At 43.2% G+C, this 24,797-nt stretch overlaps 1 protein-coding gene across 5 annotated transcripts in view; it reads left to right on the top strand.

Moving 5' to 3' along the window:
- The window catches only part of NF1 (neurofibromin 1), a 343,136-nt gene that overhangs the window by 33,540 nt on the left and 284,799 nt on the right, over positions 1–24,797 (top strand). For all 5 annotated transcript variants that reach the window (XM_068268482.1, XM_068268483.1, XM_068268479.1 and 2 more), the window contains exons 2-3: positions 16,595–16,738; positions 19,563–19,646. In XM_068268482.1, the coding sequence (XP_068124583.1) occupies positions 16,595–16,738; positions 19,563–19,646 (228 nt within the window). The remainder of the gene's footprint in view (positions 1–16,594; positions 16,739–19,562; positions 19,647–24,797) is intronic.

The following is a 24,797-nucleotide window of genomic DNA, read 5'->3' as shown; positions in this document are numbered from 1 at the left end:
AAAAAAAAAAAGAAAGATGGATTAGACAGTGCCGCGCGTATGTGCAGAAGCGTATTTTTTACAATATGCTTCCGTGCAATTTTGTATTTCCGAAATAGGAAGTGAGTGCTAATGAGCATCTATTACGGTTTGGCTGTTTAGCCAGAATGGTATTACTGCGTACTAACCCGAAGGCCTGTTTTGCTGGACCGCTAACGATGGTCTGCAGTGTTAAACTTGCCTTATTGTTCCCACACACACATTATAACATCTGATCGTCGCTGCCACAGTATCAGGAAAATCAAAGGAGCTTCCATAGGTCTCTAACCTTGGGTTCCTTTTATTCCTATTGAGAACCCGTGCTCAGGTCTTAGAAAGTGGGTGAACCAGGAGAAGCCCCTTAACCTGTGATCAACTCCAAGAACTAAGAAGGCAAGAAAATCCATCATGCCTTAGTTAATTGAAAAAATTATGAATATGGGTCAACATTGTAAATATTTACTTTTTTGTATAAAAAGTATTTGCCAATAAAATCCTTTGAAGTTTATGAAATGTTTATCACTTTTATCAGTAGATCATAGACTACTTCCCACCTTTTAATCTTTGGTAAAGTTTGCAAAACACAACATTTGTATAACTGCCAAAACTTTTGGCCATATACTAGTCTTATTGCCTATTTCTTTGTGTTTCCATTGCTTCTAGCTTTTTGTGGGATGGTTTTAGATTTGGAACAGGCTCCTATATTGGGTTTGGTTTTACCTACTACATCTTGGACATAAAGGCAATGGACTTGTTGGCCTGCGAGTGCACCTGTTATTATCCCAGTATTCTTCATCATTACTACAGCCACTGCCCCCCCCCCCCCCATCCTTTTTTTTTTTTTTTTTTTTGTGAACATCACTTTATATAGCATTTAATAGAGTTGATGGAATTATGTCTTGGATGGTAGACTGGACAGAATGAAACAGATTTTTAACAGTATGAACTTTGTTTGAGTCTGCATTGGGTACATTCTTCTGCGGTCACACACTCCAATTGGTTTCCTTGTCTGCGGTTTCCATCTGTGCACTTTTGAGCCCATAGATAAAACTGAAACGTTTCTTTGTTGGACTTGAAATTGTATTTTGTATTTTTTGTAGTAAGAAACTGAAGGGGAAAATCTGAGCTTATATTCTTTGTTCTCTGCAGCCCAGCAAATTTTGAAGCAACTTTTTCTCTTTCTATACTTTCTACCATGTAATTTATAGATTAAAGATACCGAGTGTGATTTTTTTTTTTTTTTTTTTCCCCCTCTCACCAGAGTTCTCAGAAAACAAGTAGCTGATCATATCTCTATTTTTATTGCTTTCAAAGGACCACTATCGTGAAAAAATGTAAAATTTAAAATACATGTAAACACATACAATAAAGTAGATTTCTTCCTGGGTAAAATGAGCCATGGATTACTTCTCTCATTTTTCTGTCACTTACAGTAGGTAGAAGAAATCTGACATAACTGACAGATTTTGGGTTAGTCTGCTCGCTGCATACTTTTTATTTTTTTTTGGCAGTTGGACAGAGCAACTGACATTCACGGAGTGCTTTTGAAAATAATGAAAACCCTGAGAATCCCCCATGACGAGATGGGCTAGTCCAATACCTGTCGGTTCTGTCAGATTTCTATTATTTACTGTAAGTTACAGAAACATAGGAGAAAAGTAATTTACATCTTATTTTACTCTAGAAGAAATGTACTTCATATTTGTATGTGCTTACATGTATTTAAAATGTTATGATTTTCGTGATGGTGGTCCTTCAACAAACACGGAGATATGGTGTGCACTGAATGGTTGCAGGTGGCTAATGGCCACTTGCCCCTTTAAATGCTGTATTTCATGAATTTATCGTCTGTCAGCTGCTCCCATCCACAGTCCAGGCACTTTGCTAGCGCTCGGCACAGGTGGCAGTCCCTCTATGGAGTTGCATGTGTGTACTGTATGGTAGTTGCCATGCTCAGATGCGAAATGTGACGTTTTCGTTGACTGATAACACCACCGCATGCCAAACGCTGACATGAGTGGTGTTAAACTCTGCATTTTAATTGAACCCACATGACTGTCATGGGTGGCAGAAGGGACGCTGAACTGCTTGGCAAGCGAGAAGTTCAGTCGTTCGGGGTAAAGAGGCCTAAAGCACAAACCAAAAGCTGAGGGAAGCTTCTTATCATTGCTGAAATGTCCCCAAGCCGTAGCTAGGGAACACAAAATCAGGTACTTAAAGAGAGTGAAGGTGGTCCTGCCCCACAGTGGCTAAGCTATGGAGGAAAGTGATATGCAAAATTAACTCAATTCTTACACTCCACCTAAGAGTGGATCCAGCTATATGCCTCTTAGGCCTTAAACCTGAAAAGCTACCTCACTCTCAACATAAACTTATTCAGTTTATCATGAACGCCACCAAAACCTACATCGCTTCACAGTGGCTTAAGCAGAATCTCTCTTTTCACTGTGTACTCACCCGTATCCATACCACCATGTTAAACAAAAAGATCAAAGCCAACTTGTGGGACAGGACCTTCCATTTTGAAAAAATATGGTATCCATGGATCCAAATAGCCTCACTCCCTGGGGTCCAAAGAGCACTTCAAGTGCTCTAACCGCACTATCTAATGAGCAGTACTACTCCACCAAAAAACCACACGAGTCCCCACATGGGCAGTTTAACCTTTAATTTTTAATTTTTCTTAATTTTTCGTGGTTAAGTTTACCGGCTATACTTCCTATCCGCGATATATTCTAGAGCCACAACTATTACCCCCAGATCTCCAAACTTTATGGACTAAGACTATGCTTGGCTAAACCCAGCACCAAAAGACAACATTAGTCTTCAAGATTACTCTCTTCGCCGAAATCAATAGCACGATTTTGTAATGTACCAAACCTTGTATATCCTCAGAATACTCCAGCCTGTACCTTCTTGATATAAACCTGATTTCTGGGTCTGGAACCTGATATCCTTGCTCTGGCAAACCTCACCTATGTATAGCCTGTACTCCCCAAATGTTCTACGTGTACTTATATGTTTTCATATGTTTTTGTTGCTACTCAATAAAAAAGTCTTTGAAACTAAAGAGAGTGAAGGCTCAGGATCCTATTGAAGCTTCCCTTGGTAGTCTGCTGTCCAAAGTCAATTGAGCGTCCCAGCCCCCCCTTCCCCACCCCCCCCAAAAAAAGAATTAGTTACAAGCCATTGTCTCTAAACCTGTCGGGGCAGCGTGGCTCCTCTTCTGCATTCATGGCCGCACATTGGATGTTTGAGCCCTCCCGCAACATCTACAGTAGCATGTAGCCACGGGCTTTGTGCTTTTGCCCATGCCCGGGCGGGCTTGAGCTTCTAATGCACGGCCAAGAATGTGGAAGAGGGGGCCGCGCAGCTACGATGTGGAGGGGGCTGTGCTCAGCAACGTGGGGGGGGGGGGGGGGGCTTCTGACAATTGAGGGAAGCCTCAATAGGATCCTAAGGCTTCCCTCTCTTCATGGTAAGTATCTATTTGAGCCCAACCTTCAGCTTGGGTTCGCTTGAACTAAACAGGAAGTAAGATTTAAACATACCCATGATGCTCAGTGTTTTGTAATACATGAAATATTGTTTTCAGCAATCTTTGAAAGCATATTTACAGCGCCAGAAAGCGGTCTAATATGGATTAACTAATAAAACTAAGGTGAGATTCTTTTGTAATTCCTACTAACTTAAAAGCCTTAGTTTAGTGTCCTTTTTCAGTGCACTGCTAAATATAAATTTGCCTTCTTAAAACAAAGTATTTGAAGTAATTCAACTTTAAGTGAATAAATATGGTTTCCCATGACCCATCACTCCTGAATATGCAAATTATCTCTTTATGCCTCTAAAAGCCATAAACACATCCAGAACCACTGGTATATAGTGAGCCTATTACACATTTTACAGAGCCACAGTAATCCAACCTGCATATCAGCCTGGCTGCGTTTCGGTTTTTGAAAGGTTTTTCAATTTTCCAAACGCAAGAATAGTAAAGTTACAATTGGAATCGTGGGAATGCATTCAAACTGGAAAAAAAGCAATCGTAGTTCTGCATTTTCCTGCATTTAGATTGAGGCCAACATAGTGAAAATTGCAACACATGAAATGCAAAACGCATTTGCCATTGCGTTTTTTTTTTTTTTTTTATGTGAAAGAGCACTACAGCTTTTTTAGACTTTCTGGTCCTCATCAATGCATGGCATGGATTGATATGGCTCTATGATATTGGGCTTGAACCAGTTCTACAGAATACTCCTACTTGAGACTCCAGAACTACTAGGGGAGTACAGTAGTCCCCGTTATTCGGAACTCAGGCAACCGGAAGTCTCGACTAACTTTCATGTTTAAAGGGATAACTGGGATGAGTGTTGGATTTTTTTTTTATTGGGGGGGGGGTCCAGGCCATAAAATACTCACCGAGCCTCCAGTGCCACCTGCTAACCTTCCAGTAGCTCCTAGCGGCTTTCCGGCATCCGTGCACAGCTCCTGGCATGCTGCATGACCTGCCACAGGTCTGGTGACACTCTGGTAGCCGTACACGGAGGATGCTGGAAAGTAGATAGGAGCCACTGGACGGTTAGAAGTGTGTGTGTGTGTGTGTGTGTGTTGACGTTTGTGCTTTTCCATGTATCTGGCATCAGGCATTCCCCTCCACTGCAGGATACTGGAGACTTTGCTGTATAAGGCCTTTTTAAAACATAAGGTGTTTGCAAGATTTCAAATGAACAGTATGGTTTCCCATGATGCATCACTCCTAAATATGAATTTGCATGAAGAAATGAAAAAAAAAAGCTTTGTGCATTACTCTTAGGTACATTTTGACACACGCACACACCTTGGAGGAGCTGTTTCACTATTTTAACAACTAACTGTAGATGGATTCCATTATTATTTTTTTCTTACCCTTGACACAGAGCTGATCACTGGACCGTTTCTTCTTATTCCCTCTACTAGATTAATTCTTTGGCTTTAGCTCACGAAGCATTACCGCATTCGGTAATGCAGAAAACAGCTGATTTTACCGATCACCTTGGCAAATTCCTATTCACTAAACCTATTACCGCACTGACAATTAAAATTGCCGACTAATGAGGTAAATTACAGACTTGTGCGGTAAACGCCTCAAGAATGTCAAATTGCAATTCGCAATATTAAAGCATTCGGTAACGTAAGTGAAAGCATTCCGTATTTATCTCTGGCTCTTACTAGCCGGTAACTTACAATCTCCATGCGGTAACGTTGACAGATGTAGCAGACAACAAATAGGGTTCTCACCCCATTTGTTCCAATATTCTGGAGGGCCGGGACAGCAGAGCAGGAGAAGGAGAAATGTATAAAGGCTTTGCTGTATCTATTTAGATGTGCATATATGTGTACTGGAATACAGAAGTTACCTTTAGGCTGGTTTCACACCAGGACGTTGCGTTTTAGGGGACATTATGGTCGCATAACGTGCCCCAAACGCAACGCCTGGTGCTCTCTAATGTGGACGTCAGAGTGAGCCGCGTTGTGCAGCTCACTCTGGCGTCCGTGATGCGCACTCTTGGACGCATGCGGCATCACGTGGTCCCGCCCGGCCAATCGCCGCACAGAGCGGCCACTCCAGGAAGTAAACACTGCACGTCACTGAGTGCAGTGAATATTAATTAGCCATGTGCTTGGCCGCTCTCCGCTCCTCCCCAACATTACAGCGCATGTGCAAGCAGTCTAACGCGGCTCTGCCGCTTATAAAGTACTGCATGCAGTACATTCGGGTATGGCGCAGCGTTACTGAGTAACGCAACGTGGGCACTGTGAACAGCCCATTGATTTTTCATTGCTGTGCGGTGGGGTGCGTTACAGGCTGCTCTAACGTGCGCCTGTAACGTCCCACTGTGAAACCAGCCTTAGTGACTGCATGCACATCTAAATTTATGCCGGGGATGCTTTGGACAGAAAAGTCCCTTACTCATGCCTACCACTTGTGGGAAGACTCAGCTTCTTGCCTGACCTGCTCCAGAACTGGTGAGACTTAAGGGGCCCATACACTCAGCTGATTTTCGGGCGATCGATTGACTAATCGATTTTGCGTCTGATTTCGATCGATTTAATTAAGGCTTATCTCTTGAGATGGCTTATCATTTTGCATTGGACCTAATGGAAATCTGATGGCAAAAAAATGCCATCAGATCGATTTTCAATAGATTTCATTCGGAAATCTATTGGAAATCTGTTCCTAGTAAAAAATGTTCCTAAACACATCAGATGATCTATCTGCTGCTAATCTAATAAGTGTATGGCCACCTTTACTGAGCAGGGCTTAGTGCAGTGCTGTCCAACTTCACAGGCATGGAGGGCCAGTTGTATTTGCTTTTAAATGATCTGCAATGCACAAGAGATTAGACTAACATGTAGCGAGTTTTCTTTGTCCTGGAATTGTATAGGGCCTGTTGCCTTGAACACAGTGCTCTGTGTGGGATTTAGGTCTTTTTTAACGAGAGCCCGAGGTGGGCTCATATAATTAAAATAAAACCCTAGGCTACCTGCTGGGCATATCAGGTAGCCGCCATCCCTGCCACTCCGTTGGCCTGCTAGGGCCCACTTTCACTTTGGAGACCTGGGTCATGATGCTGGAAGGAGAGGGATCTCTCTCTCTCCCAGCATGCAGGGAGGTGGGGAGAGGCAGGGGGTGCGGCCAGGGAGAGAGAGCTGCCCAATGGCAGCTCTGGAAAGCCTGCAGGAGCAGCTCTAGTGGGCGTTTGAGTAGGGAATCCCTCTTTTACCATTACCCTCAGAAATGGCGACAAATAGTCGCTAATTTGGGGGGGGGGGAGACAGAGTGGAAGTGGGGGGACACAGAGGCATGTCATGAGGCAGAGAACATGCCTCTGTGTCCCATCTTTCCCGTCAAGTGACGGGCAGCCTACGGGGTCATACTGCAGGAATCTCGTACTTTGAAGCTACTGGAACCGCCGGGCGGGTTAAGTAGAGCTCTAGTTAAGTGTAACGAAGCACCCTTTACACTAAATGAGCACAGCGTAAATTCACACGTTATAACAATCTCTGCTCTCATTAAACTGGGCTGCTGTAGCAGCGCAGCTTAGTGAATCAAGCCCATAATGTCTTAAAGTGGATCTGAACTCTTGCTCAGGACAGAAGGAAAACCGAGAAATACACCTTGTATGTATTTAGAGAGTTTAGCCTGTTTTCCTTCACTGTTTTCCACCTTATGTATCTGAGCAATTTTCACCTCTCATTCATTTGCCAATAACTTTTGCTACTTATTACAACAAAATGATCTATATCTTATTTCTGCCACCAATTAGGCTTTCTTTCGGTGGTGCATTATGCTAAGAATTTTTTTCTAAATGCATTTTAACGAGAATATTATGAAAAATAATGGGGAAAAAAATCATTATTTATGTTATTGGAAATTATAGCGTTAAAATAATACATGCTACCATCAATAAACCCACTTATTTTATTTGCCCATTTTGTCCCGGTTATTACACCATTTAAATTATGTCCTTATCCCAATGTAGGGCGCCAATATTTTATTTGGAAGTAAAGGTGTATTTTTTCAGTTTTGAGTCCATCACTTTTTAAAAGCTTATAATGAAAAAATAATGGTAAGAATCCACTCTTGCATATTAAAGTTCAGACCTTTAGGTAACTTTTTTTTTTTTTAAATTGAAAATTTTATTTGGGTGTTTTGGGTAGAGTGTGGGAGGTAAACAGTTAATTATAAATGTAAGTGTGGGTCTGTGTATAAAAAAAAAAAAGTATGTAGATTTAATTTTACTATTTGGCCACAAGATGGCCTCAGTAATTTTTTTTTTTTTAAGGCGGTCCTGTAAGAGTACTATGTATGCTTCCAGGAACTGAAGAGCGGTTGTGGAAATAGAATGATCGTGGCTTCTCAAAGGAGCCAGCGATCATTCTAACGGGGACTTAGATCAATAAATGGGAACTGCATCCCCATTCATTGATCTCCGGGCCAAAGGGCAGCGGCGTGTGAGCGCTTGCCATTGGCCGCGGGAGAGCAGCAGCCTTTTGGACGTAACAGCTGCGTCCAAAAGGCTTAAATGGTTTGTATCTGATAACAAGTTGTAATTTGATCTATCTCCTGTCACATGAATGCCATGGCAGAAAAGCTAATTTGAAAGCACAGGATGTTAACAATATGTCTGCTTCCATGAATCAGGAAGTAGAAATAGTGCAGAATTATTTAGGATTTGCATCAGCTGTAACAAAGAAATGTTTTTTTATTTAAAGGTTATTATGCTGTTGTGTATCTTTTAGAGCAGAGAGGACGTTCTGAGTTCAAGCCCGCTTAAAGGTGGCCATACACTGGTTGATTTGCCATCAGATTCACCAACAAATAGATCCCTCTCTGATCGAATCTGATCAGAGAGGGATCGTATGGCTGCCTTTACTGCAAACAGATCACTATGAAACCGATCACAATCTGTGGAGCTGCCGCCACCGCCAGCTATACATTACCTGCTCCGGCCGGCGCAAGTCCCCACTGTCACTGCTTCTCCTGCTGGGCTCTGGGTTCCGGCTGGCTTCACTTCTTTCTGTCCGGGGAAGTTTAAACAGTAGAGGGCGCTCTACTGTTTAAACTTCCTGTTGGGACAGGAAGTAAGTGAAGCCAGCCGGAACCCAGCGGAGAAGGAGCAGCAGGGACAAAGGGGATACGCACCGGCTGAGCAGGTAATGTATTGCCGCTAGCGTCGGTCATTCGAATGCCGCTATCGACGCACTCCCGACCCATCTGCGATCGAGCGAAATGTTCCGCATGGACCGATCGACTGGAACGATTGATATCGGATGGAAATCGATCGTTCTGTCAGCGTTTGCACAACGATATCGGCGGGAAAATCGTTAAGTGTATGGGCTCCTTTAAGCTTCCATGGCATTGTACACTATGCATATTGCCTGGCTTTCTTGCAGACCCTGTGTATCTGATAAATCTAAGCCACTTGCCCAGAATAAACAGTAAATCAGTACTCTAATAAAGCCTGACTGCACTGGCTACATACTTGTTTTGGGTGTGTGATTCAGATATTAAATGTTGCCAAAAAGAACAGCAGGCTGGTCAGGAAATTGTTGTTGTTTACAAGAAAACAAAACGTGGTAGCTTTCCTATTCCTCTCACTACATGATGGGGGCTAGGCCTAGGGAATCATTTGTTGAGATTGAAAAATATTTGATATGAATGTGGCACTGTATAGTACAAGTATTGGCAAAATATTAAGCTTCACTACTTTTTGTTTGCATGTAAAACAAATGTTCCATAGTGCTTCTGATAGAAACTGATAACAGTGTCCGTTTGCTGTGAGTCAATGGATTAGTCTAGTGGGAAGTACACATGTACCATTAGTGTGGCCTGTCAGGATCGAGCTCGATTCTTTGGGCTGCACTATGGGAATGACACACTGAATTGTCGCTCTGCTGTAGTAGGGCAATGCATGCTATGCTATGGTGGGGGAGGATGGATGATAATGCAGGACACTATGAAGCAGTGTATGCAGAACTGCGCAGGGAGCGATTCATATTTACCTGATGCAGGATCGGCTGTCAATTGAGCTTCTACCACGGAGCCTCGCTGTAATGCTGCTATCCTCCTTAGTGTCCTGATCACATGATATGACGGGATTGGGACCCGAAGGGAAGTTGTCAGTATTAGTCGATCTCTTCTTCCACCACTGAGCGGCGCTGTAATACCGACATGCTCCTTTTGGTCCTGATCACATCATATCATTACAGCGCAGCTCCCTGATAGAAGAGGAGAGACGATCCTGCAAAGGTAATGTGAATCCTATATCTTGGATTGGGTAAATATGAATCACTCCTTGCCGCTCTGCATTAGGCAGCCCGAGTAATGCGGCTGAGACAGCTCTGCTCGATTTTATCTCAATGTCATCTAAAGCGAGAATGCGAGCAGAGCAGTTGAAAGGGTTAAGGCTGGTTGCACACCAGACCCCCCCCCCACCCGGAATGTGTATGCAGGTGATGTCCGATGTCACTTGCTACTGTCACGTGACTTTGCCAGCATGCGCACCACTACTGCAACAATCTATAAAGATTGAGGTCCCATTGACTGCAGTGCATGTGTGCTGAGTGGTACTGCTCGTACCACTGCTCGGCAACGTACTGCAGCCTCTGCATCAACCCAAGCACACATTTACTTTTAAACAAGGCTAACTACCTACCACAATGTAACACATCTAGGGACATTTTACGTGCATTCTGTGCATTTACCGTGCGATGGCAACGTATGCACAAAATCGTGTTCGTCCATGCGTTGTGTAGTGTGAATGAGCCCTAAAGCATGGAAGCGTCCTTTGAATATGCATCTCGTCTCCAGGGCTCTGAAGTGCACATTTCCTTTTTCTGATTAATTGTGGATAAATGTCTTTGCTTTCATGCTCCTTTTTCTTAAAGCAAATCTGAACTGAAAATAAACGTGTTTTACAAATGGTAGCTAGAACATTAGTATCAGAACAAAGTTTTTTTTATGTTTTTGTTTTCAGTTTTAAGGATTCCTAAGCTGAAAATAAAAACATGACAAGGCCACAAATGGGGCTTCTTCAAGGCCTCCATAATCTTTGGCCGTTCAGCTTTGCCAACCCCAACTTGTAACTGGTACCCAGCATTTTAGCATTCTCTCTGCAGTTGTGTGAAGTTTACTGTAGTCCTTTTTTTTTTTTTTTTTTTTTTTGTGTGTCCTGATGCTAGACTCTTCCACCACAAGTCTCGCTGTCTGCCTGAGCACTAGATATGTTCTATTACAGCATAGGTTCTGAAAACCTGGTATGCATTCTGTAGCTCTAGGGGGTAAACGGCAGCCGAGACAAATTCATAATTGTCCAACTATAAAATCCACTCAAACCCAGAGTATTATATGATGTGCCATCATTCTTTCATATAACTGTGTTCTATGTTTAGTAGACAAAAATGTGCTCCAAACTTTGTATATAAAGTGGTAGCATTGCTGCTCGTTCAGCACAGTCCTTGCCCCACTATTGCTGTTGATACTGAATGCAAATACAGGGTAACTGGCACCCTTTCTGCCCCACTTGGACTAGATTAGTAATTAAAATTTCCATCTGCTTTCCTGGCTTGAATACTTTCTTTGTGTTTGAAGCACAGCAAGATCCTTTTTAGATATTTTCTTTTTGTGATGAAGTTGTTTTGAACCATGAAATGTGTGTCAGTAAAATGTTCACAATACTAGTCCTATCTGTATTGTTTGTGACATGTACCGTACCTTGCTTGTGAACTCATGGAATTTTTGGTCAAATTAACTGAATAGTGTTTTAATACAATGAATACAAGTTAGTAAATTTTTACACTTTTTCTGCTTTCAACCTTTTTTGTTTTTTTTGTTTTTGTTTTGGGTTTGATGCGTAGGGTAACAGAATCCAGTAAGGGGTTCAAGAGAATGTGCTTCCTCTCCTCCCAGCAGCGAACACGGTAAATCCAGCGCTGGAGACTTGGGCGCAGCAGCGCAGGAGACTTGGGCGCAGCCGGCGCCACCATAGGCCGTAATAGGAACTACGGCTATCGCAGGCACAGGGAGTAACTTCAGCGCCGTCAGAAGACGGACCTGAAGTTGCTTTTAAAACAATAATTCGGATTCCAGCGATTGCTGGAAGCCGAATTATTTCATTCCCCCACTATCCATGTCGGCCTGGAGGGGGAATAGTAATTAACACGGCCCGGACTTGTGCGGCAGCAGGATCAGCCATATACTGGCTGTGTCCTGCGCCCAAGTCTCCGGCGCCGTTCTCTCTCGTACGCCCCAGCAGGATTCTGTGTTACAAATATTCCAAAGGTCCACTTTTATCTCTTTCTTAAGTCTTCTGCAGGGATATGACTAATCAGAGTAATTGTTTTCGTTCCATGGGCAGTGCAGGTTATTTACTCTTCAATGTTCCTTGTAAAAAGCTTCAGAAAAAAAAGCCTTATTTTAAACCTGAACAAATTACCTGTGTTCATTACAAGACGTTACAATTGCATTACAGATCCCTGTAATGAGCTGTAGATTGTCAATGAGATGCAAATAATTGAGGCCCCATTTGCACTAGAGTGTTTTGCCGCGATTTCTGCAAAACTCTCAAACGCTAGCGCTTTTTAACCACTTCAGCCTACAGGGTTGAGATTTTTTTTTTTTTTTTTTTTTTTTACATCTGAGCAACTTTCACCTCCCATTCATTTGCCAATAACTTTAGCACTACTCATCATAATGAATTGATCTATATCTTGTTTTTTCCGCCACCAATTAGGCTTTCTTTGGGTGGTACACTTTGCTAAGAGCCACTTTACTGTAAATGCATTTTAACAGGAAGAATAAGAAACAAACGGAAAAAATTCATTATTTCTCAGTTTTCAGCCATTATAGTTTGAAATTAATACATGCTACCATAATTAAAACCTACTGTATTTTTCGGACTATAAGACGCACTTTTTCTCCCCCAAAAGTGGGGAGAAAAAGTAACTGCGTCTTATAGTCCAAATGTAACAATATACCTGTCCGGGCAGGCACTGTGTCAGCAGCAGCAGCAGTTATCCGGCGCCGACGGTGTTCCATTGCAGCATAGCAGCAGCAGCTGCAATTATCTTTATGCCGGTGTCCATTGTCCAGCTTGTCCCTCCGAGCGGCGGCAATGCGATCAGCTGTACAACTCCCTGGGTGGCATAGCAGCAGCCGCCACTGCAATCATCTGCAATGATTGTGTGTATCCGCGGCTTGTCCCCCGAGCGGCTCCAGCAGCAGCGTGATCCGTGATAAGTCCCCGGGAGGCATGGCAGTAGGTGCTAATAAGATAGTTTATGCATGCCCCTCTTCGGCCCTGCATCAGCCACGCGTCATTGTAATGCAGGCACAGTGGGACAGCTTCAGCCACGTTACTATCAGCGTCTGGCAGAGACCTCTGAACCTCTGCAGATGCACACAGACATCGCAGATGATTGCAGCGGCTGCTGCTATGCCACCCAGGGAGTTGTACAGCGGATTGCATTGCCGCCGCTTGGAGGGACAAGCTGGACAATGGACACCGGCATAAAGATAATTGCAACTGCTGCTGCTATGCTGCAATGGAACACCGTCGGCGCCAGATAACTGCTGCTGCAGCCTCACCTCACCAGGAACCTCATTATGATGGGTGAGCTCTCTTAATTGTAATGCATAGTGTAGCTATTAGTGTAGCTAGGTTGGAGGTGGGGGGAGGTGACAGGGGTTTGTGTAGTGTAGTGTAGTGTAGCTGGGTGGGGGGTAAATCAGGGGTTAGTGAAGTGTAGTTTAGCTGGGGGTGAGCCATAAGTTGTTAGTGTAATTGGGGCAGAAGTGGTTAGTGTAGCTGACCAGTATAACTTAGGCCCAGTGCACACCAAAACCGCTAGCAGATCCGCAATACGCTAGCGGTTTTGGGAGCTGATTTCAGAGCGATTCTAGGTATGTTTAGAGAGGTTTTCTAAACATACCTAGCGGTTTTGCATGCGTTTTTGTGTAGCAGATTACACATATTGTTACAGTAAAAGCTGTTACAGAACAGCTACTGTAACAAAAATGCCTGGCAAACCGCTCTGAACTAGCGTTTTTCAGAGCGGTTTGCGGTTTTCCTATACTTTACATTGAGGACGAAACGCTTCCGAAAACCGCAAACGCGCAGCAGGAGGCGCGTTTGCGGCTTGGCAAAAACCGCAAACCGCCGGTGTGCACCATCCCATTGCAATACATTAGACAAGCGTTTTTAGAGGCGGATGCGGCCGGCGGATCGCTCCAAAAACCGCTCGGTGTGCACTGGGCCTTAGATAGAAACATCTTAGGGGGGGATTAAAGGTCTATAGGAGACTCCTGGACCATAGATGCACCTAGATTTAGTATTTTTTTTATTTTTCCCTGGTTTTTGCCCTCTAAACCTAGGTGCGTCTTATAGTCCGGAGCATCTTATAGTCCGAAAAATATGTACTTTATTTACCAATTTGTCCCACTTATTACACCATTTAAATTATATCCCTATCACAATGTATGGCGCCGATATTTAATTTGGAAATAAAGGTGCATTTTTTCAATTTGCGTCAATCACTATTTAGAAGCCCATAATTTAATAAATCATATTGATATACTCCTTTGACATGAATATTTAAAAAGTTCAGACCCTTAGGTAACTATTTAGATACGATCGATCGATCTTGCTCCCAGGAAGAAGTATGAAGACGGGAAACTTTTTGATCTCAGAAAAGCCGCAGCGTCTGAAGAGAAGCTGTCGGCTTTTCTCCGGGGGTGTCCGATCAGTGAAAGGGATTATAATCCCTTGCATTGATGGCTGGGCTAACGGCCGGCAGCGGGAGTGCGCAGGGGGGTCCCGCAGGAGCGCGCGCACCCTAACGGAAATTTTCGTCCAGTTAGGGTGAAGTGGTTAAAAGCGCTAGTGTAATGAAACCCTATGGGCGATTTGCGCTAATCGCCGCAAATTGCCCAAAAACGCAAACGCGTCACCTGCACCATTTTCAGGCGATTTCCCGGCGATCGCATTTCAGTGCTATAGAAGCGCTAGACGCAATCGCGGCAAAATCGCCGCAGTGTTCAATGATTTTGCGGAAAAATCACTCCTGTAAAACGCCGGCAAAAATCGCTGGCATTTTGCGTTTCTAAGTGTGAATGGGGCCTCAGACTTGAATGACATTTTATTTCAAACTTTATTCATATTACAATTAAAGCTGGAATTATTTGCATCTACTTGACCATGTCCAGTGAGATAGTTGTGGAGGCTGCCATATTTTATGCCCATTGCCTGACTGCCTTGTTGATCTTTCTAGACTCTGTAGTGTCTAAATCACACTACCTAAAACAAGCATGTGGTTAGACTTTAGTCAGCGCTCCTGATCCGAATGCTTATTCTGGTCTTTGGCTTACAATATTTAAGGCATAGATTAAGAGTGGGTCCACACTAGACCCGGTTGCAGGACGGACACTGCAGTCCGGATCAGGGGAAGTACCCACCGTACTGCAAACTGATGAAAGTGCATCAGTTTTGCATCAGTTTCCGTTCAGGTTTTTCCCTGACAGAAAACGTCTCCATCATTAGGAAGGAATGGGAGGATTTTTTTGGGCCAATCCTAAAGCTCAGGCTATCCGTTTTAACATCCGTTTTTTGCCTGTGGAGCTGGAGATGCGTTTTCTCATTACTTTCACTACCCCTGCGTGTATCCGTGGTCCTGATCCGTTGCGTGAAAATGCAGCAGATCCGGACCTTCCGTTCAGGTTTTGAAAACGGATCCCCGCAAACGCAGACGGATCCGTTTTTTGCTTGGGTGAGGCTGGCTGCTATTTTCAACATTAGTATCCGGGACTCCGTTTTTCATCAGGTTTGAAAAACGCAGCCACGGATACGTTTCCGGACCTAGTGTGGACTGGCTCTAAAAGGAAATTAATATCATGTTCTAGATCCCTCTCAGTAAGTACATGGCCACTTAAATATTCTTAGTCCAAACTTTTATTTGTAAATACATTCACGTTCACCTTGGGTTTAGGGGAAGTCTACTGGCGTGTTCCCATCTCCCTCGACTCAAAAATACTTGAGGTTTGCAGTTTACATAAGACTATTATTTTTTGGTCACATCAGATAAGATGGGGTTGTATCAGCCCTATCCAGTATCAATTTTTTTTTTCCCCTGAAGGCAAAAATAAAGTAAAACTTCTATTAGATACTTGGATACTTGCCTCTATACTTCAGTAATTCTGGGAGTTGTAGTTACCTTTCTTTGTTAGTTGCATATGATTACATCGGATTCCCCAGTTTACAAGCCAAATTCTGTTAGAGGATACCCGTAGTGACGTGTAACATGAGATAGACATATGTATGTACAGTGCCTAGCACACAAATAACTAAGCTGTGTTCCTTGTTTTCTTGAGTGCAAGATACAAGGCATGCAGACAAAAGAAGCAAGCTGTCAGTTTTGTAAATGCAAGCGTACAAATGCCGACAATGGGAACTGCCCATAGAATAATCTGGGCTTTCCATATGATTGGGATTCCTGCATTGCAGAAAAATGTACACAAAGAGGGCAAGTGTGATCCCTGCCTAATTACCTGTCCTTGTATGTAGCTCAGGTGGTCTGCCTTCACTGCCTGCATGTTTATTGAACAAAACTACAGAACTTGAGTAACAACCAGGCAAGCAACTTTTTTTTTGGAAAGGGTTAACAATGGTTGGCTCCATATTTCTCTTATTACACAATATCACAATTGCAGCATTTGTAACTTTTCATTATTGCAGATTTGGGAATTGTAGGTTGTGTATGGTGTTCAGACTGGGTTATGTCTGAGTGGAAGGCCGTGGTGTTTTCTGGGCAAGGCACACATTTACACACTACACTTTACACTACATGTGTGTATGTATATATATATATATATATATATATATATATATATATATATATATATATATATATATATATATATATATATATATATATATATATATATATATATATATATATATATATATATATATATATATATATATATATATATATATAAAATTTGATTGAAATGACTGATACCATATACTTTTCTCTTTTTCAGCTTCCAATTAAAGCCGGGCAGCAGAATACACACACCAAAGTCAGCATGGAGCACAACAAAGAGTGTCTCATAAACATTTCAAAGTACAAATTCTCACTGGTTATAAGTGGGTTAACACACATCTTAAAAAATGTAAACAACATGGTAAGTTGTTTTTTTTTTTTTTTTTTTTTTTTTTTTTTTTTTTTTTTTTTCTTTCTTCTTCCGTTAAATACTTAAAAATGTGTAGTTGTACTCGAACAGGAATTATGATAATGTGAACATTCTCGGTTTTCAGTTTACCTGGTGACACCTGTATGTCCTGCTTGTTTTAACCAGAAAGAATGCATGTGGGTTGCGTTGATATGCATCAACACGTTTTTTTTTTTTTCTTTTTAAAAAGCTCTAATTCAAAATAATTCAAATCGACTTCACTGGGAGACTGTGCAAATAAACTTTTATAAAACAATTGTATGTGTAGTACTAATGGTAAATACAACTCGTTTTGGTAAAATAAATGGGAAAATTGAATGTTATAATAGTACCATGTATGGGCTCCATTAGGCAGGATTCACAGCGGTCTGTTGCATAACACACGTGTAAAAATGTGTGTAAACTGCAAAGGAGATTGGTCGTACATTTTAATACAAAGCCTGCATGCAGTGAGTTAGAATAATACAATCTGATACAGCGCAGTACTGTGAACAGCCCCATAGAATTGTATGTGCAGTGAGTCAGCACGCAGAATTATTCTGCAATGCAACTGACCACTGTGAACTAGGCTTTATCCTTTTGTCAGCAGTGTATCCTCAAGCCTGGTACACACATCCAGTTTTGATTGGCCAATGACTGACTATGAAAAGAATATGCAGGTAATCTCTCAAACTACATAGAAGTTGTAAAATTGGCCATTAGTTGGCTAATCAAAATTGTACTCATGCTTAGTCAAACAGAAGTATTTTAAGTTCTGTTTACTTTGCAGGGCAGCTGTGGCTTAATTCAAATGCTGCTTGACTTCATTTGCATAGATAAAAGCACTGTTTTTTTAACCCTAGCTATGAGAAATGAAAATAATACCGAATCTTAGACAGGTTAGTAGGCTAGTTACCATATGTGCCCATGTTTATCTCCTGATTAGGTTGGGTTCACACATAAAATGTGTGCAGTTCTTTTCCAGTTGTGTCAGTTTATCAGTTTAATCTTGTATTAATTTTCTACGGCTAGGTTCACACATACGCTGGGTACAGTTCTGTTCCAGTCCTGCCCTGTTAGTTTTCATCAGTCTTGTATCAGTTTTCTGTGCGTGTATTCACATATACAATGTGTACCGTTCCGTTATGTCAATTAAAACTGATGCAAACCGATAGGACTGGAATGATGCTGGGGTATGCATTGTTTTAAGGTACCAGTTACCTAGTGATGCACTCAACCTTAGTGATTAGGTTGAACACAGTGAGAGAGCTCACTGCAGTAGACTCAATTCACTGAATGTACTGCAGTCAATGCACATAACGCAGAGATAGACACATTTATTTCTTTGCCTCTGCTGACTCAGCACAGACCTTCCATTGAAGGTGCTGGAGAGGTGTCTGCTGCATAGACTCTATGAGAAATCAAATACTAATGTACCTTGCATCTCTTGTGGATAAGCCTTGCATGTATTGCAGTTGCTCAGACTATCGAGGGGTTTGACCACACCAGTATCATCAATAGTAATAACAAGAATTGTTGGTATGCCAAGAAGGTTTATAATAATGCAGCACGGTGGTGTAGTGGTTAGCACTCTCGCCTTGCAGCGCTGGGTACCCTGTTCGAATCCCAGCCAGGTCAACATCTGCAAGGAGTTTGTATGTTCTCCCCGTGTCTGTGTGGGTTTCCTCCCACATCCCAAAAACATACAGATAAGTTAATAGGCTTTCCCCTAAATTGGCCCACACTATGATGCATGTAACACACGATACATACATACACATATGACTATGGTAGGGGCTTGATTGTGAGCCCCTCTGAGGGATAGATAGTGACAAGACCATATAATCTGTACAGCGCTGCGTAATATGTCAGCGCTATATACTTAAATAATCATTTGGAATGACAGTGTTCCTTTTATAAAGGTAAACTATGTTCTGTACTAAGTGCTGCCTCCATTATGCCTCTCTATGTGCATATAGCTTCTTGGCGGCTAACTTTGTACAACACATGGTTTGCTCTGATTGTTATGCCTTAATAAAGGAAAGCTTGATGGTCCTGTAAAGTTGGATTCTTGTAGCATTTATAATTATTTCAAGTCTTCTTGAGGTGCTGACACAATTCTTGTTGCATAGACTTCTCATTAGGTTCGGTATCCAACACTTCTTTTGACATTGTGCTATACCTATAGTTACGTCAGAATACAATCCTTCATAAATCTTTTGCAAAAATGCCAGTTTTCAGTTTGTGACATCCTCTTTATTAATTTTATTTTTGTTAGTCATTGAGGAGAGGAATTTCCCTCTTTACTTGGTCTTTTCCACTAGACAGGAATTTGAACAGTAATTACTTCATCGCTGATCTGTCAGCTTATATGTTGTAAGGCTTGTCAAGTCTTGGGAGGTGGAAAGGAGGATCCCTATTCCAGTCAGCAGCCCTGCTGAATGTTAATCTGTTAGATTGTGAAAAGTGGCATTTCTGAGCAGACAATATTGTACTTTAGTGATGCCCTCGAGCATTGTCCTCCACCAGCACTTCACCCGCAGGAAAACTCCTGGTCATGCACAGTGGAATGCCCACCAGCCGCCTCCCACCCCCTATAGTAACAGACGCATTGCTAGCCTACAGTATAGCGACTAGTCTGTACAGACCTCTGCCCCGAACTACTGTCCAAGAGGTCCTGTCGGGCAACAGTAATCTTTAGTGTGTGTACACTGATTTCACTTGCATTTTACATTCTTGTCTTAAATGTTATGCCTATGACATCAACTGCATCCTGAACAGTTAATTTTTCTTCCAGAGGATATTTGGAGAAGCTGCTGAAAAAAATTTGTACTTGTCTCAGCTGATTATATTGGATACACTGGAAAAATGTCTTGCAGGGGTGAGCATTGATTTTACTTTTGTCAGATGTGTACATTTTTGTTTTGTATTTGAATGTGTGGTTTTGCATGCTGGTAATAGACCACACATTATGATAATACTATTGATCTTATGTAGCACACCTGCTTCCTTCACTGGTTTGAATATTCCTATGTTCTGGTGGCAAAAAGAATCCTCTGCTGTCAGTAGGAGTTCGTTGGCTATGTACCTACTGTAAAGTAGGTATGTAGCTTATTTTATGGCATTATCTGCTATTTAATTTTGGTACTTTATTTTATAAAATAAAACACAGAATTAAAACGGACCTAAAGATGTTTTTTAACAAAAAGTTTCATTTACCTGTGGTTTCTAACACCCCCCAGCAGCGATCCTGTCCCGCGCCGGTTGTCAACGATCCTCACATTTTTACACACATTTTTCTTCTCTTGAAATGCATGTGATTGCTTTGTGGGAAGATTAAATGAGTATAGGTGGCCCCAGTATTGACAGCCTCCTTTTCAGCAATCTGCCGAGTTAGATCCTGGTGTTGTAGGTGCCTCTCCATAGAATAGAATGAATTGCTTGGCAAAGATCAGAGCTGCCCATCTACAAAGACTGGGAGTAAAATGTCAACTATAGCAATCATGGAAGAGCATTTTGAGGGAGGTATGCATATAGCTTTAGCACTAACGGCATCCTATAACTGCATAGACATGTATTGCAGTCAGCTACAAATGTCTGCTACACCATGCATGTGTTTTGTTAGCTGCCCAGCCGCATGCTAAATAGCAGATATTGGGATCTATATTCAGTAAAGCAATCTAATACTATACAGTCTTGCCAATTGTTTGTTGTCTTGAAATCCTACAGGATAAACTGCCAGCAAGGAGGCTCTGCAGAATCCCTTCGAGTCTCGGACAGCTGTTAAGTGGTAGGAAATTGGTGGTAGAGTCCGTAGCTAATTCTGAGGCTCAGCAGAGTCTTATGTGACTGCAGCCAGCTGTAGTGTAGTGCCTTCCTTCTTGACAGGCACACGGTCACTCTCTACAGTTTCACTGTAGATACAGTAAAGATGCCCACAAGCATTGAAATGTGGTCACTAACCTGGCCATCAATTGAATGCCTGTAGATGCAATCAGTCTCTTGTGCTCAGTCTTTCTTGTGGGGAAAGGGAAGGTTATATTGGGATAACTACTACTGTTATACCTTTAAGATATCCCTTAAGATAAGGGTTCACTAGAGATGTCCTGTTCTCTTCCATGTGATATCACGTTGGATTGAGAATACCTTGCATGTCCACTTGTCATCTAAAAGGACAAGTATCGCCTAAAATTGTCAAATGTAAAATGCAAGTATACAAATACATGTAATACCTACATTTCACTAAGTTCCTGTGTGTCTGTCACTTACAGTAGGTAGTAAAAATCTGACAGGTTTTGGATTACTCAATGTCCTCATGGGGACTTCTCGGGGTTCTCTTTAACTGAAGGCAGTTTCTCTGTCCAGCTGCCAAAATAATGTGCAAAAGAGAAGGTCAGCTGGCTGCCATACTTGTATAGATCCTTTCCGTTAATGCATATCTAAAGAATACAAATACTGAGCATATCCTTTATCCCCAGTAAGAATGTGAACTTGTCCAAAATCTCATTTTTTTTCTACCTGCTTTAACCACTTGCCGACCGCACGCTTATACCGTGCGTCGGCAAAGTGGCAGCTGCAGGACCAGCGACGCAGTACTGCGTCGCCAGCTGCAGGCTAATTAATCAGGAAGCAGCCGCTCGCGCGAGCGGCTGCTTCCTGTCAATTCACGGCGGGGGGCTCCGTGAATAGCCTGCGGGCCGCCGATGGCGGCTCGCAGGCTAAATGTAAACACAAGCGGAAATAATCCGCTTTGTTTACATTTGTACGGCGCTGCTGCGCAGCAGCGCCGTAAAGCAGATCGGCGATCCCCGGCCAATCAGCGGCCGGGGATCGCCTCCATGTGACAGGGGACGTCCTGTCACTGGCTGCACAGGACGGATAGCGTCCTGTGCAGCCTCGATCGCCGGGGGGGCAGCAGGTAGGAGAGGGAGGGGGGAATTTCGCCGCGGAGGGGGGCTTTGAGGTGCCCCCCCCCCGCAACACCCAGCAGGCAGAAGAGATCAGACCCCCCCAGCACATCATCCCCATAGGGGATCTGATCTCTCTGCCTGCTACCTGATCTGTGCTGGGGGCTGCAGAGCCCACCCAGCACAGATCAGTAAAAACAGCGCTGGTCCTTAAGGGGGGGTAAAGGGTGGGTCATCAAGTGGTTAAGTGACCGCAACATTATAAAAAAATTATAGTGCATTTTATTCTTGGGGAAATGTATGTCTTACATGCATTTGTATACAGGTAGACATCGGTTAACGAACGAGATGGGGACTGTAGGTTCGTTCTTAACCTGAATCTGTTCTTAAGTCGGGACGCTGTGCCTTTTCTGTCTTTTGCGCCTCCAGTGTCCACCTGTGGCTCATCTTTGGCCCTGTGTCTCCCTTATTTGTCTCCCATGTGCCTCCTTTATCCTCTGTCTCCTCCTTGGTCACCTCTGTCACCTTTGCCCCCATTCTTTAAGCAGAGTAGGCGCAGCGGAAGCCAGATAGGGGACATCTTACCTGTTCCATGGTGGTGTAAAGTCCCATCGTGCTTCCCGGAAGCTGCGCGGCCCATCTCTCTCTCCGTTCACTGTGCCCCGGCGACTTCTCATGCGTCGCATAATGACGCATCAGGAGGAGCCGCCACTGACGTCATCGTGGCGGGTCAGCGGGCGTTCGCAAACCGGGGACTACCTGTATGTGCAATTTTTTCACGATAGTGGAGTCTTAATTCTGTACATAGCTTTCATCTCTGGTGAGATATTTAGGCAATAGGGAATAACCAGTAGCCAATAAGGAAGGATGGGATGAGGTGCATTAGGGATATAAAGGTTTAAAAAACATTTAATGTAGATAGTCATACTTTGGATGAGGATTGGGCTTTCACTATAATTATTGGACGCTAAAGTCGCGTTTCACGTATCTTACCTGTTTTCTCAGGTCACTTTATAAAGTATCTAAAAACAAACAATAGAAAATGCTCACAGTCCAGTGTTCATGCTCTAAGACTGACAAACCAATCCCTCTAAACATTGTGCTAAATAGCAATCACCGTGAAATTGAAATCAGCGTGTCCCTAATTATTACCTAAACCACAAGTGCAATAGTATCATTAAAGTGAACCTCCGGACTAAAAATCTACTCGGCAGAACTGAAAAGGCTTGGTGTTTAACAGTTTCACAGCATAAGAACTTAGTTTTTCTTACCAAAGCATCATTCTTAGCTGCATTTTTAGCAAAGCTCCGCTCATCAAAGAAAACTGCCCGAGCTTTTTTTTCCCTGATGCTCTGCAAAGCATGATGGGATTTCCTATGTTGTTGTTCACGTTGCCTAGCAACTGGGAGGGGTGATCAGCACACTGGACAGTTGGAACTGTGTCTCATGCTCCGTCACCTCCTTTCAACCAAAAAGATGGCTGCCCTCATGAAATCAATCATTTGCCTGTTCTAATGTAACTTAATGACAGTATGTTTGTTTGGGCTAAAGTTCCTCTTTAACCTCCCTAGCGTTAAGCACGACACAGTGTCGGGCTAACCGCCGCAGGGGATCGCATGGCCCCGAGAGGATTTTTTTAAAATAAAATTTATGCAATAGTCTTCAGCTAGCCCTTGGCTAGCTACCTGTGCCCCCCAAGTGCCTCTGCTCTCCCCCCGATCCCCGCCGCAATAATACCCCCAGGGATCCCGCGATGGCGCAGCCTCCCGATCAGCTCCAGGCTTCGCTATGGGGAGGATCGGGACTGCGCATGACGTAATGTCCGATGCTAAATGCTGAAGCTAAATGGGAAGCTGCGGCTCTCGTGGAAGTGCGGCTGGGTAAGTATAAGCGGCGGTGATCGGGGGGGATCAGATAGGTGCCGGGGGACTTGGGGGCCACAGGTAGCTAGCCTAGTGCTAGCTACAACATGTACAACAAGTTTTATTCTAAAAATCCCTCCCGTGGACGCAGCCTCATAAACTGTGTGCCGCCAGGAAGGTTAAGGTAAAATTCTTAGGCAATCACATACTTTGCAATAAATACCCATATATTCTCGAGTATAAGCTGACCCAAGTATAAGCCGAACCCCCAACTTTTACTTTAAAAAAATTGACAAAAATGATTGACGCGAGTATAAACCGGGGGAGGAAATGCAGTGTACCCCCGCATCCCCTACCCCACCACCACCAGAGTGAAATAGGCATGTGTTGGGGATGACTGTACCACTTTTATAAAATAAGGAAACAAAGAAACCGTAATAGTTAAGTAAAACCCTCCCCCCAGCGCAGAGCATTGTGATGTATTTATAATGCCGGTCCACACTGCCAATAGCAGAAGTCACTTCGCAGACTGCCATCAGACCGGTAAGATTTGCAGCTCTGAAGTTTCAGAAGTCCTCCCTCGAGTGTGGCCGTCAGGATCTCGTCTTGCAGTGTCTATATTGATTCAGGCATCCAGTGCACCGCCAGACCTGAATGTATTGCAGCTTTGAAGTGTCCAAAGTGTGCTCTTTTGTTTTTTTTCCATACACCAATTTCTGATGACTCAAGTATAAGCCGAGACCCCACTTTTGGGCTCAAAAACTCAGCTTATACTCGAGTATATACGGTAGGTAACTGCAGGGCAGTTTCTAGGCTAAAATGCACCCAGGACGAGGGTGTAAAAATTGCGCCCCCCCCGCGGAGCCAGGTATAGGTGCCCGCAGTATAGGTTAGCCAGGTCCAGTTGCACTCAGTATAGGTAGCCAGCTATAGGTCCCCCTGGTATAGGTAGCCACGCATAGGTGCCCCAGTATTGGTTAGCCAGGTAGGTGCCTCCAGTATAGGTAGCCAGTATAGTTGACCCCAGCATAGGTTAGATAGGTAGGTGCCCCCAGTATAGGTTAGATGGGTAGGTGCCCCCAGTATAGGTTAGATGGGTAGGTGCCCCCAGTATAGGTTAGATGGGTAGGTGCCCCCAGTATAGGTGAGATGGGTAGGTGCCCCAGTATAGGTTAGATGAGTAGGTGCCCCCAGTATAGGTTAGATGAGTAGGTGCCCCCAGTATACGCTAGATAGGTAGAAGCCCCAGGAATAGGTTAGATA

Source organism: Hyperolius riggenbachi, chromosome 2 (genome assembly GCF_040937935.1).
Source record: "Hyperolius riggenbachi isolate aHypRig1 chromosome 2, aHypRig1.pri, whole genome shotgun sequence".
Classification (NCBI taxonomy): Eukaryota; Metazoa; Chordata; class Amphibia; order Anura; family Hyperoliidae; genus Hyperolius; species Hyperolius riggenbachi.
This window is presented reverse-complemented; position numbering and strand designations above follow the sequence as displayed.